This window comes from Leptonotus elevatus, chromosome 12 (assembly GCF_054856555.1).
Source record: "Leptonotus elevatus isolate MCC_2025b chromosome 12, RoL_Lele_1.0, whole genome shotgun sequence".
Lineage (NCBI taxonomy): Eukaryota > Metazoa > Chordata > Actinopteri > Syngnathiformes > Syngnathidae > Leptonotus > Leptonotus elevatus.
Window position 1 is genome coordinate 11187619 of NC_141250.1, and position 17503 is coordinate 11205121.

The 17503-nt window shown below is 41.3% G+C and overlaps 1 protein-coding gene across 3 annotated transcripts in view; it reads right to left on the reverse strand.

Annotated features, from left to right (window-relative positions):
* The window catches only part of bcl9 (BCL9 transcription coactivator), a 33201-nt gene that overhangs the window by 6370 nt on the left and 9328 nt on the right, over positions 1-17503 (reverse strand). For all 3 annotated transcript variants that reach the window (XM_086091846.1, XM_086091847.1, XM_086091845.1), the window contains 5 exons: positions 4925-5382; positions 1919-2232; positions 859-966; positions 559-745; positions 101-197 (listed from right to left, as the gene is read on the reverse strand). In XM_086091846.1, the coding sequence (XP_085947972.1) occupies positions 101-197; positions 559-745; positions 859-966; positions 1919-2232; positions 4925-5205 (987 nt within the window). In that variant the 5' untranslated portion in view covers positions 5206-5382. The remainder of the gene's footprint in view (positions 1-100; positions 198-558; positions 746-858; positions 967-1918; positions 2233-4924; positions 5383-17503) is intronic.

Genomic DNA, 17503 nt, shown 5'->3' on the forward strand with positions numbered 1-17503 from the left:
AGTTAACAAAAAAGAAAAGAAAAAAAGAAAACACGGTTAGAACTAAAACATGATTAGAGAGGTGAAGATGTTGATGTATTGAATATTAGGAGGTCTTTACCAGAAGGAGGTGAGCTTTGTCTTTGCTGTTGGAGATGTTTTTCATGTGGAAGGTGATGATGTTTTCTGTATGGCCAGTCAAAACTGCATCAGCTGCCCTGAAGACAAGAAGAAAAGCAGACATCAGCAAACAGAGACAAATATATTATTTGTGGCAGTGGATAGGACGTGATCATGGCATTAGAATACAGCCGACCACTTTATATGCACATCCGCTTAGAGAGTTCATTGTGGGAAAATATTTGTTCTTTATTGGCATCAGGATTTAATTTCCATTTGCTTCTGTAATCAATATAATTGTTAACACTCTCGTTTAACACTTCCTTATGTTGCACTGCTTCTTTTTTTTTGTACTCATTGCACCAAGTATGTGACGCACTCCAGGCCATCTTTCACTCCAGTCATCAATGCCGTCGCACACTTTCAGAGAAAGAGTCGTGTTACTTCAGGCTTCCTTACTTGTTAGCCATCTCTGTGGTGAAGACATAGACGAGTTTGGAGCCTGGTTTCTGGCCACTAGCAGGCTCCGTCGTAGAGCCCTGGCCTCCCAGTAAATTGTGGGAGGGCGTGGAGGAGCGACTGAGTCCAGCGTTGGAGGTAGAATGGGTGACAGAATCCGGTGGCTTCACGTCACTGGAGTTACAGTCTGCAGAAAGACAACAGGACGAGACGACGTGGCTTTAGGACGTGTTGAAATGCAGTAATGCGTGGAATTGATCAACAGATGGACTACAAACACATGCTTGGAAGCACACTTACTGAAGAATCCTTTGTCATCTTCGTCACTTTCTCCCCCGGAGCACCAGTCGGCTCCACTGTAAGGCTGCCTCCTCTCTGCCACACACATCCTTTTCACCCTGCTACTGTCTGCACAAACACAGGAAAAAAATGTGATCTTACACATGGCAATGTGAGTAACAATGAGAGGCAGGCATGTGTGTATATACAGTAAGTTTTAGAGTGGTACAGAATAAACAGAAAAGCCACAAAAGTTCAATCAAGACAACTGAATTAACCTTTCAACAAACAAGATTCCAGTTGCTTCGATTCAACTTTTGCACAAATTACAATGGCCGAAATGATTGAGATCTTTAACATACAGGTAACGGTAAACCAGCAAGGGGACCTCGTTTTTACGAGGGAGTTCCGTTACACAACGGCGGCAACGTAACCCAATGTTGTGTACAAGTCGAAATGTGACACAGCCCATCAACAGCCTATGCCAACGCAGTAGTAAAGTCATACCGTAATTATTATATGAAAAACAGTTTTAGCCCACAACAATGAAACAATCTAAGTTAAAAAATCAGGTTCCAATAATAAAAAGTCAACATCATTCAGTTTCCTGATAGTCAAGTATTTCCTTTAAATAACTCTGGGTGTTGCTCAACTCTTAATAGCTATTGTCAAGCAAGCTATTCTTATTTAGACAGCAAACTAATTCAGATTTGGTCAACAGCGAGGCCAAATAGTGCACTTCATTTTGTCACAAATGTTTTAAAAAGGCAATTCATCAACATTTCACTCACAGATCGATTGTGCTATTATTATGTCCACCCCCAATAAGAGCTAATCGTCTAAAGCTACTGGATATGACATAGGGTCAGCATGAGTTACAGACAAAACAGCATTCAAGCATTGCTGATTTTGTTCTGTTCTTCCAACGGTGAGCAGTTAAAAGCTTCATTACAAAGAAAGGTGGTATAATTTACCTATAAAATCATAGGTGCTGACAGCAAATCTTTACAAGGCCTCTGAGTAATACCGGCCCCTGAAACCTGCTCAACATGAATCAAGCGGCCATTATAAGCTGCCTTACCTTTTTCCTCACTGGTGGGCGTTCCGCTCTCCGTCTGTTCGAACGATTCCACCGATGTGCTTCGCTCCCTTTTCACTTTCACTTTGGAGCTGGGGCCAGAGGTCAAGCTCTGGCCATTCTTCAGCCCGATACCCCCTGCCACGCTTTGTGCTCCTTTGGCACCCAGGGTTTTGGGATCGCAGGGCGAGGGCTGCGATTGGCTGCCAGCGCTCCCTGGCTTACCCTGATTGGGCATTTTAGAGTCCATCTGGGAGGCAGTGGAGGGGGACATGACGGGAGGTGAGCGTACCATGGCCTCCGTCTTAGGTTTAGGGCTGATGTGAGAAAGACAAATAAGAGCAATAATATTGAATCAGTTATGCATGAGCATGAACAAAAATGGGGAAACAGAGTGGAAGTCCCTGATTCGGAGATTAAGACAATTTTCAGGTAACATAGGTACGCCTCCAGAGTCTAAATAGCAAAATATTGTGTGGGTCATGTGATTGATTATTCCTAGTTAGATTATTGTCTATTAGAAAATAGGAGATTGCACAGTGTTTCAGATAGGACTGTGTTCAAGTCACTTTAACAAAAACAAAGATGGTAGAAAGCAAGCAAGGTAACTCTTTTGGGGTGTAACTAACAAACAAACAAACAAAATTTAAACCAGAAAATGGGGTTTGATTTAAAATATGCAAATGCATCCGATTGAACCAAATTGAATCATTACACTATAAAATATATTGAGATACACATCAAATTGTCTTTTATTGGAGAGCTATATCTGTGAAGGAAATGCCACATTTACAGTAGCCTACTGACGAGTTCATTGATATTGTAAAATGACAAGAATGTCATTCAATCATACCCTCTCAAACTCAGTCATACCATATCGGACCGAATTGTAATCCTACTGAATCAACCGAATCCAATAGTTCCACTTCTAGTTCCAAAATAAACCGTCCTTGAATCACACCCCAAGTGTCAAGATACTGTACATATAAAATAGTAATTTATTGGAGAGATGCACAGCGCTCTAACCAATCCATCTATTTTTTGTTGGCAACCCATCTCAGATTACTTTGGGTGATAGCGAGGGTACACCCTGGAGTCTGGACTGATTGCCAGACAATTACAGGGCACACCTCTGGACTATTTAGAGTCTTCAACTGACGTAATGTGCATATTTTTGAAATGTGGGGAGAAGCTGAGAAAACCCAAGCAAGCACAGGAAGAAAATGCTAACTTCACAAGGGCTGGCCTGAACAGAGACTCAAAGCTGTGGCCTCTCAAAGGGGATGCAGACATCATAACCACTACTTGACATGAGGTTACCTAGTCATTAATAGGAGCCGACCGATATGGACTATTTTTTTTAACCTGATTCTGAGATTGGGCAGAACAAAATTATGATAACCGAAAAATACGCAACTTATTTTTGGGTCATTGAATGCTGACAACACTAAATATATGAATTGCATTGACTGTTTTACAATACGTTGTCTTTTAGTATTTACATTTACAACAACAATTGGGAAAACCAAAACCAAGAAGACTAAAAAAGCTAATATCGATTAAATCGGCCAGCTGAATGGAGTGGAGGGCTCAATGTCATTGGGGTTTTTTCATATGGTGCATAAAGCTTCTAACCGTAAAAGCTTGTTCTACCTCATCTAAAGTTCTCCATGGAAAGAATACAACATTGCAGACATCGGCCCTATAGAAATGACTGCTGTCTTACTAGCTCACTATGAAAGCAGCTCAGTCTCGTCGAGCAGGACAAATCCAACTTTCAGAGAACTTTCTTGCCACACCCTAATCCCTCCCTCCCACTTGCCCTCGTACACACTTGTACAAGCAGTGTGAAACGAATGCCAACAAGTCCAAAAAGCACAACTGCAGCCTTGCTCACTATATGTACAAACACACGGGGCTGCTGCGAGTAGAAAAGCAGGGGAGCGCCAGGGAGAGTTTTGGCAGTCCAGACAGCTGTTTCCAGAGACTCAAGCATGAGTTTGCAGGGAAAAGTTCCAACGACAATGCACTCCCTGAACTCAGGGACATCTCCAGATCACACATGAGGCCACAAGGACATGCTGAGGTTGGACCTGAACTCAATTTTACTACTAATATCCTACAAGAAGAAAACACCATAGAGCCCTTTTGACTCATTGCTCACAACTGTCTTTTTTCCCGATCTTAAATACTCCAATTTAGAGCACTTTCCTCCAGGCCATATGATACAGCAAAACTTGCCATTTGGTCAAAGATAAAGCACATTAAATCCTTTGGTATTTTTTAGATTCAATGACACTGATCCCGCCTCTTTTTGAAACAAAAAAAAACAATGCAAATTGCCAATGAAAAAAAGATAAGATTGTCCTTTTTTAAATAAAACATAACATTAGCTTGAGACGCAACATTTTCTTCAGTGTTTAGAAAGGGACTAGAACATGAACAAAAACATGCTAATGTTGCTTGTTCAGTCTACAAAAGGCCTAAATTACATATTTTTTAAGGCATACCGTTGAGAATTCCGTGTGCCTGAGCATCCAAATTGGTCTCAGTCTAGAGCCCTGCAACATCAGTGAACTCTCACTAATGTCCATCCATCCATTTTCTATAGTGCTTGTCCTGATTAGGGCCACGGGTGAACTGGAGCTTATCCCAGCTGAGTTCCCAAAAGAGTGGGTACACCCTAAACTGGCCACCAGCCAATCATAGGGCACATACAGACAAGCATTCACCCTCACAGTCACACCTACAAACAATTGAGTACAATGAACCTAACATGTATATAGGGATGTGGGAAGAAACCCCCAAAATGGATGCTTCTACTGCTATAAAAGTGGACCAGCTCAATATTTCTTACATTTTCAGTTTAAGAGAAGTCAAATATGTTACATGTACTTCCTCAACGCACTTAGCAGATAAATATGCTATGCTAAATTTCATAAAAAGAAATGCATGGTTATAAAGTCAAAGTCATGGCCCAGCATCATTAAATGCTCCAGCCCCACTCACCTTTGTGTGTTGGTGGATGGGGAGTTTTTTAGCCTATTGGAGTGCATTGATGGGGTTACCAGGACGACAGAACAGGGCGAAGTGAGGTGCTGGTGGGGACTGCCCCCGTGTGCGAGCGGCGCCTTGGCACGGACGTTCCTGGAGCCGGGATTGCCGAGGTTGCTGAGGTTCCCCCGTCCGTCCTTGGCCTCCTCTCGCTCCTTCTTGCCGCGCTCCTTCTTGCTAAAATGTGTCGCTGCTGTACCTGCCGCCGCTGGCCTCTCCTCTTGGACCTCCAACATTCTCCCTCACGTCCTTGTCTATGTGAGTGTGTGCGCCCGCCCCTGTTTGTTTGCGTGTGGTGTGTTTGTGCGAAAGAGAAAATGTGTAAAAACAATAACAATAGTCCAGGAGTCTTTTCTCGTTCACTGTGTATTTATGAAACTCCTCAAGGGGGCTTTCAATGGCCCTTGGGCACACTGCGGAGAAAGAGAGGGAGAAAAAAAAGAGGTTGTTAACAAAAATGGAACAGGAGACTTTAGTCTGAGCAAAACTAAATACAACGGTAGTAGAACCTCTCAAGTTGATACAGAACATTGCATTCAGAACATGACAGACAAATATGCTTCTAAAGATGAAAGAAAATAGATTTGCCATATGATGTCACACAACACCTAAGCAAGCATCAAAATTATTTTTTTAGCATGCATTTGGCTTTTTATTATAACACTTTCATCATGAAGCTCATGTGAGACACCAATGTCGACACCATTCAGAGAATTCCAAAAAAATGATGCTTTTCTCTTTGGCTTTTTAGACCACTTCGACCACTGTTAAGATGTCATCCTCCCTCTGGCCTTATCTTATGCCTCAAATTTTATTTTAATCATATAGAAGCGGTTCAGAAAATGGTTGGATGATTGGATTGTAAAACACACAGCACCTTGACAAGAATAACCATAATCAGAGAAGACTACAGAGACAGAAGATGTGACCGAGGTGTGTTGCCATGCACATGTGACTTCCTTACCTCCGGTTAACAACAACAAAAGTTAAAAAGAAAGAATTGAACAGCTCAAAACAAAGATAACAACAGAACACTTCATTATTAAAAAGGCATGTTAGCAACGCAGCAGTCGTGACTAAGAACGGCTTGTTCTTACCGTGTACATTCTTACAGTGCACAATGTTGGTGAGAGGGGTGTGGCTTTGAGACTATAGTGAGGCTACATTCAAATCTTGCAAACTCTACAAACTCCCCCCTATAATCAATTACTAAAATGTCTTAATTTGACAGACTTTTTTTGATAACTCCCTGACATACCACGGCTTGTACGAACAAACATGGCTGTGAACAGGGTGGAGCTAGTTTTTATTTATGTATTTATTTATTCTAACAAATGATTAACCAATCGTGTCGAAAGTAATAATTTCCTGGGGGTAAAAATAATGGTTTTGAAGATTCTGTCTGATGGCAACTATACATGCATGTCTCAAATCTTAACCTATAGTTTCAAACAAGTCTACCAAGTTAGTGTAGCAAACATCAAGGAAGTTGAGTCAAGCGATTACTTGCATTATCACACAGTACTTGCACAGCCTCAACATTCTTTGGAGTCAAAAGTTTTCCAGTAATCATGACATAAAAAAAAGTCTATTTACATCTATAAAAGTTTGGAGTATGAAATAAAATGTTGTTACTGTTAAGGTGGAAACTTATGTGCACAATATGGTCATTCTCATATTTTCAGTGTGTGTGTGTGTGTGTGTTAGCTTTCGTGTACTGGTGAGCAAGCAGAAGGATCGCATGAGAACGCAACCCAGTCAGTGAAATTACATTGTCATCCCCAAAATATTTAGGAGTGCTTCCAAAACGTTCGACACCAGAGTTCTTCTGGGGAGGAGAAGGAGGTGGAACGCTTGAGCGTCCGGGAGGGTTCTGTGGGGGGGTGGGGGTTGTCACTGGGAATGAGGAGAAAGAAAAACAAGACTCCTGCTACAGCAGCAGCAGCAGCACTAATCTCTCAACAGTCTACTACAAGCAAAGTGATTTACGTCTATGCTGGACGTATCGCAAAGGCACGTGAGCATAAGGCGGCTGCTTGAGCACAAGAACAGAGAACCCCTTATGTGTCCAATTTACACTGTTTGGACAAACCTCGAAATAAGGAAAGCAAAAAAAAAAAAACACCATGAGATGCGGCAGCGAGTGAAAGTTCCTCAGTGTGCTCAATACAGATCGCACACTTTAATACAGTTGCGCAATTATTTACAAATCAGTAGTGAATCGGATGTATGCAAAATGCACCCCCCCCCCCCTCCACACACACACAAAAAGATGGTTTGTTAATGTCACTGTCAATATGCATTTAATCTAGTCCGGAACAAAAGTCGTGTAGTGGCAATTTAGAGTTTTTAATGTGGTAATAATTAAATAGAAGTGTGGTTCATCATGATCTTCAAAGAAAGATGGGAGGCAATTTCAATATTTCACCCTCTGTGGTGTCTAGTGATTAGAATATTTAAAAAGGAAGGATGGGTAATGATGCAGACTAGATTCCTCAGACATATCAAAAACTTACATTTATCACGGTCAGAATTCAGCATTAGTTGTCGAACAATAAGTACATGTATTTGAAATGCCAGGACCAAGTTTAGAGTCCGTCACGCCGGGGTCATTGTGTCAGTGCCGTTTAAGTAGCCTATGTTGACATTTTTATTGCTGGACAATACTGCATGTTGGCATTATGGAGAAATATTCAGTGACCAACAAGTATGATTTTAAATTGGCAAAATAATGGTTGCAGAATTGTTGCTTTTATATTCATTTACATGATTTCAGTTTGTTTTTCAATAATTCCAAATACAGTGTACAACCATTTTATATTTTGCTTAAACAAACAAAAAGGCAGAAGAGCAGGGCCTGAGGCTTGAACCAAACCTCTAATATTCTAATATACAAGCAAACGCTAACAAAATAAAGTTAACTCGAGTGTACTGACTCTTGTTAAGAAATACGAGCATGTCAACAAGTGAAAGCAGCCTAGTGGTAAGTCCAACGGCTGAAAACACACACACTTCTAAGATAGCAGCGTTGAAGACGTATTGACATGCTAACTTCAGCAGTCTGGGGAACCTTAAAATATCTACTACAAAACTTCACTTTCTTCCTATTCAAATGTCACCCTCTCTCACTGTTTATGTTGCACATTCATGGATGCAACAGTCTATTTAGGCCTTAACCTAGTTTTGCTTAAAATAATCATGCTGCTTGTTGCTTTTATAGATAGACATTTGACGAAATTTCCTTTAACTCATTGAATTAGTCAATGTATTATGATTTATTAATTGTTTTAAACGCATGTAAGAATCTCCCACTGAATGTTCTAAATACCTGTTATAACGCCAGTGTCGTATTGAGCATAATAATGCTGCATGGAGGACTTGCTACAGTGGAGCGGTTTGCGTTGGTTGCCTTTAGACAGCAAATTAGTCAAGAACTCAGCAGTACACTATTTTGTATCAGTTGTGTGAACTGTGAAGACACGATTAATCGATCATTTTCACACAAGTGCCCAAATTTGTCACATTTCAAATCAACTGCTTGATTGCTGTGGGCATCTCAACTACGTCTCCGCTGCTTCAAGGCTGAAACTGCTGAATTCTGAATTGGCTGACAAATTGTAAAGGAACTCTGTCATAAATTACTGTAAGGTACAGGACAGAACAAAGCAGCATAAAAAGGTGCATTTGCTTCCTCCATCTCCAATAAAAGACACCAGAGCATCGGTGCATACAAGTTAAGGGGAAATGAAACTAATGTCTACAAATTAGCTTTTACCATCACCCCCCGCCCCGCACACAGTTCTCTTTCCACTTTGGAGTGGGTTTTCACTAAATGGTAGCATTTCATTACACGCATATGTCACAGCAATCCTGGGCTTGGCGCACGACCCATCTGAGCTACGTCACCATACTTGCTCCGGAGGGGAGATGGGAGGATTTATACCTCTGTTTGGGGTTAATGGTGTGGGATCGACAGGGAGGAGGGGGTCGTTGGCCTTGTATTAAACCCACTGTCCACCGACTTTAATTCATCTCACTGCCTGGAATTTTTCTGACACTTCTTATGGCAAGGCCTAATCAAAAATGCGTTCGGCTTCGTTTCAGAGCTGCCGTCGGCTGGGCCTGCCGACGTTTCAGCCTTATTTATGCAAATCCCGCTTTGCAATTCAGTCGCAAAGAAATATTGCTCCCATCCCAGCTCAATAAGCTCTGTAGCCATCAACAATTTCTTCTTTAGGTCCTTTATTTGTTAGGGCAAATCAGCTACATTTGGCTTTTCTGAGAATTTATAGTATATGAGTTGCAAAGCCACCATTAAGAAATGCTAAAAAAGACCATCTTCCTCCTTGTTCCATGCTTTTGACTTCCTGTATTCATCTCACACTAATACAATCAAGCTCCATGGCAAACACACAGCAAGCTGCTTCTTGTTTTTTTGCCAGACTGACAACTATCTGTTTAGCAAAACAAGTACATCAACAGGGGGTTATTTTTCCACATTCCTCCTTTGCAATTGATGGCAGACACCACGAAACACACTAAAAGTCACTTGAGAACCAAACTCTGGAACGGCAGCGAGCTCATCCATGGAGGCGATGCCACACCCTGCACACGGCGTCATGACTCAAACTTGACACACACAGAATGTCAAGAATGCCGGCAGAAGAGCTGATAGACACAGACAGCAACACACATTTACGGGAGATCACACGTGACAAACTTGACATGAGTAGGAGGAAGTGCCTGAGCCCTCCTGAAGCCAACCTGCTTCAAACATTCTGAAAAAAAAAGGAATATGATAAATAGTAAGATATCAAGAGACATGGATTTCACGCTTTTCATATCCATTATGTACCTCCAAAATCTGTCCTTTTTAGGAGACCCCCAAAAATGTAATGTTTGTTCAACCATTAACTTTGCAGCATCAAAAAGAGCAAGCCATTTTCAACAGTTTAGATTGGTCAATAATTTGAAGGAGAAAAAAAAGCCAGAGGTAGACGATTTCCCCCCCGATAAAGTTGAATGAGGATACAAATATCAATCCACTTACCATCAAATCCTATTTGAACAATACTTGCTAAGTTGCTATGCAGTATTACAAGCTTTCATGTTGCACCAAGTTCTGTCCAGATTGCACAGTTCATAAAAATACTCATTTTGTTTTTGTAAGATCTTCCAGTTCCTGATAAGGATTTGATTTTAATATATTTGAATGGGCGATGGGGAAATTAATTGACTTACTTTTTTCTTTTCTTTTTTACCGGGCAGCAATCAACAGTGCTTCTCAATTTGCCATATTTCCCTCAATTTCTTTAACAATCAACCCCACACAATCGACAGAATTTTAAATAAAATAATCTATTATCCCCGATTGTCAGAGAAATCCTTACAAACTATTTGCTAATGAATTTATGAAAGAATAGATATGGATTACATGAATGAACTAGTCCATCTGACCAAGTAAGATAGCATAGCATTTCTTTTGAACATTCATTCAAATAAAATCACAGTAGAGCTTTTGTTCAAATCCGAGGGGTTGTTCACAACTGAAAACAGATAGGTTGTCCTGGCAATCCATTAAAATGGCAACTGTGTATTTGAGGCGTACACTTTTGAAAACTATAATGCTAATGGGGTGTAAATACTTAAACCGGCGAGAGAATCTGCATGTATGTAGAGTGTTTAGTCTGGGCGTGTGCGAGTACGGCCCACATTGCTATTGAAGCATCACAAAACGTACATTTATTACACCAATACTAATTCCATTAGCGTCACGTTCATTACCAAAGTCACAGCACCAACTATGGGCCTGGCATGCATAATATGGTATGAGCTGTGTTAACAACAATGCTGTCTGCACAGATAACAAAAAGCAAAGCCATGAGCAAGGTCACGCAAACATAGCATTAGCTAACTACCTCGGTCCGTTTGTCAGAACCCCCACCCCCACCCACCCACCAACCCCCATGGTCATGCCTATCACTGGTGGGTTTTCAGTGCTCTTCTATCCCCGGGGAGAAGACATGTGTGTAGTGTCACATTTTGTCATCTCATGGTGACAGAAGCTGCAATGCGTCCATCAACATGATGTAAGTGGCGAGGGAAACGAGAGACTGGCGAGGAGGTGTGACACAGACGTCCCCGTAGGAGGAGAGGGGTTATTACACCATTTGCTCTCTTTGCTGAGAGCCCAGGTGGGCGCCTGTGTGTCAGACGCGGCGATACAAGCGGTGCACAGCTGACTCACAAGTGACACATCTGCTGGCGGAGTCCGGGCACGGCGCCACGAGCGGCGGCCCCTTCCAGCAGCCAGCCGGACTGGCATTGGACACTCTGATCCGTGTCTCACATACACACACACGCACGCACACTTCGCCCTGCACATCTCTGCCCATCTGCATCCCTTCTCTGCATCTGTAGCTAAGTGCTGGTTTCTTCTTAGGACCCAGCACCGCTACTTCACACAAGACAAAGAATCCCTTACATATCGAGTGGAAAATTAGCCCAACACGAACACGTGTAACACGGTCCAACTTAAAGCGCCAGTTCCTTCTCGCAGTCACTTGGGAGTTAAATTATTGAGCAAACTGAATCGTATGTCAATGAGACCATCCATTCATACCAAACTGTTTGTGAACACAAAAACAACTCCAAAATTAATGAGAAATAATTACTAGGATTTTCATCAGTCTAAAAAGAGGAAACTGAAATGTAATGAAATCATGCATTAGCACAACTGATCATAAAATTTTCTGAAGAGATACACCACCTTGTTTCCAATTTCCACCATGCGGAATGGTTCAGCACGGTATACATTTCATCACATTTCTATTATTCATCTCCACACAATATCTGGCCCCACTTTCCAGTACGCCTTTGTTGAGGTGCTGCTTGCGGTGGAAGGACAAGCCTGATCAAGGTTTACTGGATTCACACGGCACCATGGCAAACTGAACCACTTGGTGGAAAATATCTGTCTGAACATGTTAAAGCTACTGCCTAATATTAAAATACAATTCCTTCCAAAACTAGCAACCCGGAACACCTTAACTCCTTACACCGCGATACAAGATTTGCCCTAGAAAACTTGCTAAGCCTGGGGACGATGAGTGATATCCATCGTTACTATTTGTCGTTCGTCGACAGGGGATGGGAGTGTGCACACCGGCCAGCGATTACTAATCATCATCGGGGTTGAGGGGGTGACGCTTAGCGTGGCGGTGGCGTCAAGAAAAGCCTGGCGATCCGCCAGGCCCATAAAAGCACCCGGGGAAACCCTGGGATAAGGTTTAAAAATACCACGTTTATTTATGAGGGATGATGATGATGTTTATTTGAATTTAATTAAATGGAATAGTTTGGGCTTTGGAGAACTTTTACAAAATGTTACATATTAATAAACATGACAAAAGCTACAGTCGTACCATATGGAATCGTAATCCCATTGCATCAAACCGAATCGTTGCTCTTTTAAATTGTTACATCCTTGAATCGCATGTACTCTATGAACGAGAATCGCATCGAATTAATACAGATTCTCAAAAAATAAATAAAGCCAGGAACATGCAAATAAAACATACTGATACGTGTAACCTCCCCTGAAGTATAATCGTCTATCCAAGTCAAGCAAGTTAAGTGAGGCAAAACTAAATTTCGCAATCTGCTCTGAAATTTAAACAGGTTCCTTCTTCTTGGCTCAAAGCACCCTTCACACAGTGCAACTGGCCAGGTAGTGCTCTCTGGAGAGACAGGAAGAGGAGGTAATTAAGCAAACACCTGTACAAATATACAGGTTCGGCTATAATTCCAAGCAAGTAACAGTGTTTTGTGACTTATTAAATAGCTTTCTTTTTGGACTTTCGTTATCTAGGTAAGGCTCACTTAGATGATGCATCACGGTTCCTCGGTCCATTGCTCTGGGTAGTTATTGCTAACCCGATTGAAAGAAAATCTCCCTTCCCCCCACCAGACTCGTACTTTCCTCATGTCCCTTGACCGTGCTCCCTCCCTCGTTCCTCAGTTGCTCCCACACTCCAACCACATTCCTCCTCCCCCCGCTCATGCTGGAAGGATGTCTCCCGATGGCTAAAAGCATTGTGGGAAATCCCAACAGCCAGTCCCATTAGGGACTCTCCAGACCTCTTGGAAGCATGAGTCAATAGTTTACATTCATGCCACTGCTACTTAATTCATTTACGTTAATGTTTTTGATTCAGCGTATATCAAATCACAAAGAAGCATCAAATATGAGCGTCGGAGACGGCACTCCACTTTGCCAAGCCACTTTGGACAGGAGGGCCGGGGAATTCCCTTGTATCATCGCTTATTTATGTGCATTAAAATGCAATGCAAACAGTTGACCTTCCAACTGATCGCACTAGAAAATGCAGCATTACTTAAAGCAGCGGAGGCAAATGCTTTGTTAAACCACCTTAATGTCTGGTACTGCTACATGCAAACTTTTCTAGGTAAGTACAGCTTGGAAACTGATCAATTACAGTCCCTGTAAAGTGAAATCAAAGATTTGTTTCTAAATACATTTTACATGTTTGAAAATGCTGCTGAAAAAATGTGCAAAGACTGAAAACTGAGTAGTGAGCGTTTAACTGTTTTTCACCATTTCTTTTCTCTTCCTAATTTTTGGGCTGTGGCTAAAATGGAGGTCTGGAATGAGTCTCCCCTCCCCCCACTATATAAAAACTTGAGCTCAAACAGTTGGCTAACTTGGTTAAGTCAACCACCAAAATGGGTAGACGCAAGAATGTATGCATTTTCAAATCGATAATTAAATAATTAAATAAAAACATTTTTAAGCTAAAATATAATAGTAGTTGTGCATACATTAACATGATGGAAACAGTTTGATCCTGGAGGACACTATAGGAGCACCTCGCAGATTACTGCCACTCGCCATTATGTCCCCGCGTGTTTATTATTTATCGAGCAACTGCCATGAGAATAAGGAACCCAGCTAATGTAGTAATGCAGGCCATGTGCAACCTCCTAGCCATCATAAAACACACCACTCTGGAGAGCCAGACTGTGTCCCTGAATTACCCCAGTTTGCACGAGTGTGTCATTCAGGAGGAATTTTAAACACACTGGCTAAGACCTGCCCAATTAAATATACAGGCACAGATAAATATATGCGTGCTTACACACATACCACGACACCCATGAGTCGGTACTTATTTGTCCTAATAACGTCTGAAAACTGTACCGCCGCTTTATGGCTTTGATGGTTGCAACTTTGAGTTTGCCAGCTTGTGCTCTTTTCTCTCCTGAGAGACTCTTTGACAACATGGCATCTCTGCTCTGCCATTAGCCACATGCTAAATGTGCTAACAACCTAGTACAGCAGCACTGGTTTATAATTAATTCCAACATAAAAGAAAGCTGCCGCCACTCAACCTTAGAACTGAAATGCTAATTAGACTGGCTGGCAATTTATCATTAAGTACATTTAATGACAATAAAAATTCTGTAGCCTAAGTGTCATGATTGTCATCCCATCAATCAATCAATCATGTCAGCACACGTGGATGTGATAATGACAACGCGGGTTTATTGTTTTACTTAGAATAACTTTCTAAATGAGTATTCCGATTCTTGACATTAAATACATGCTCTTATACCGAAAGGTAATTGCACAGTAAATAAATATCTTGAATATACACAGTCAGTAAAAAGCAAACAGGATGAAACATGCTGGTTTTAGACAGGACGTGAGTGATTGAAAATGAAGGTGTGGCACCCTTTTGGATGTCATCAGTCAGTAGCAAAAGAATGAAAGGACAGCATAAAGATTTGAACACGTTTATTTGCCAGACGTTTGATTCTAGTCCACATTTTGCCCACCGACATTTAGCCGCTTATAACAGTACCCGTAATCAAGATGGACACCAGAAGGCATTGCAGTTGACTCATGTCATCACATGAAAAATGAATGCAGTACTTAAGGAACACATGTCAAATCAGCACTTACGGATCAATATGATTTTATCTGACGGTAGCTTGATTAATTCAGTGGAGTGATGAGTTTTAAAACCACAAATTAAATCAAAAGTGGGAAAGTGGTGTGCTTGTCGTGTGTATGAATGTGCCCGTATCGATCAACAGTCACTCCATGTTTACGTCATGTCATTAAGATGGTAATTGTGAACAGCCAGGTAAGTGATGGTATGAAGGAGATAATTGTACTTGGCAGTAAAAATAAGCAATCCAAATTAAATGGTAGAGTTCAACCTACATTTTTGGGTTAAATATACCTCTAAAGTTGGACCCCAAAAAATCAAAGAACCATCATTGTTCTTGACATTATGGAATAGAGTTCATAAAGATTATATAATGGCAATAGTCATCCATCCACTTTCTATACCACTAATTCTCACTACGGTCACAGGTGTACCGGAAGCAATCAGAGATGACTTTGGGCGAAAGGTAGGGTACACCCTGAACACGTCGCCAAACAATCGCAGGGCACATATCAACAAACAATCATTCACGCTCACATTTACACCGTCACCTACAAACATTTTAGAGTATTAACCTACCATGCATATTTTGGGAACGGTGGATGTGCTAAACAGTCAGCCACACTGTCGCACTGTCCACAGTCAGATTAATTCCTTGTTATTGTCAACTGGAGGGAGACCAGAACCCAGTTTACAATCTGGGGATGGACATTTCCAAGTTTCCTTGATCAACAAAGGAGAAAATTACTAACAATCAATTCCTCAATTTGCTGCATGTTGCAAACTCAATTTTGTCTCAGTTCCTTCAAGATAAGAATAATGAACAATACAATTCCAAACAAGCAACGGAATTCTTATTGAGTAATTTATCATACCCACTGAGTCACCGAAATCAAACAGGCAGTTATTGCAAAGATCCCAAAGGCCTCGACACCTTCCACATGACAACAGCCTAGCATGAGAAGATCCCTCCTGTCAGGGGCAGGTGGGCAAGTCTGCTTGTCACACAATTGTCAATCACAGTAGAGAAACATGAAAGCAGAATGATGGATGGGTGTGCATTCCGACTGATCCGTCACTTCCTTGCCGATCCGGAGCCCACCCCTCCCGACTGACATGCGCTCATTGAGTATAGTCATGTTTCCACAAAGTGGTCAAACTCATTCTGTTCAGCCTGTCGTCGGGGTATGGTTTGGTTTGGTAAACCATAATCGGGTAAATTGGCTCATAAATAGTGTGACGTCATAGCAGCAAGATAGTGTAAACCTCCAATGATTTTAGTAGAGAGGCACACTACTCAGTAAACGGAGGACATCCATCTTCCAGTGTTCTTCCTTTTTAGCATATTGTTCTTTACTACAAGATGACATGCTTTGTGTTCTTGCCATTCCATTCCTGTTGTCACAAAGTCTCTGTCGACCAACAATCAACGGGTGGCAGAGTGTCGGGCTCCCATACTGTATATCCATAATGTTGTGCTGTGGAATTTTCAATAGTTAATTTTCAATAATTAGGCGAGATGAATATAAAGTCTGGAAAACAAAATCTTTGTCTTTTAAGTGATCTGTGCGAGTGTGCGCAGTAAAATTATCATGGGAAGATTTTTATGCAGCCTGGTTAAGTTTCTTGGAGAGGACAAAGGGAGGGTCAGCTCGACAAGAAAGCAAGTAGCATGTTCAGGCTTATCAATCAAGGTCACTTTGATATTGCTTCATGTACAAGTGAAAAGCCCATTGTTAAGGAAAATACAGGTGTCCACAAAACAGTATAAACTTATGTTAATACGTGCTAAATAATTATTCTCCATAACAGTTGGTAAACATAATAAACAGGATTTTATTGGTCATTTAGATAAGTAGTGTAGACAGAGCCTAGAGACCACTGAGATAAAATGAATAAATTGTTAAAAGGGCAATGCACATATTGTACCTAGCCATTGATGTAATTGCACAAGAGAAATCAATGAAATACATAATTTGTTCCAATTACCACCGGCACCAATACATGACAATGGAACCACAAAAAGAACACACACTGCACTGAAGTGTATTTTCGCGGCGGAAAATAGGCTTATGAGACCTGCACAAAAACGCTACAATGCTGCCATTAGAAAACATTTTTACTTATTGATGTAACCGCTCACAGTGGCATGCTCAACTGTATGAAAACAACTCTACGCTGGTCCTTAGAGCCCTAAAACATTTGTTTGGAGTGACATCTCATGTGGCCGCTTTCCCTTAATGTTATGATTTACAGTTGTTGGGTTTTAAAGTGGTGATATTTCCATCATGGTCAGCAAAGAACTGGATCAAATACAATCCTCACTGAATTACAGTAAAACTCACATTTGATGCCTTTCATACAAGCAAGTCGCCACTGTGGGCAACTCTACTGCATGTATGAAAGTGTGCGTGTGAGCACAAGTGTGTGTTGTTGCCAATTTGCACTGCCTCTGCCTCTGACGCACAACGTGTTAATTTGACAAAATAGGTGGCCTTTTTTTGGGGGGGTGTGCTGGTTTACATAGAAAAAGTATAACGTGCACTAAAAAGAAATGCCC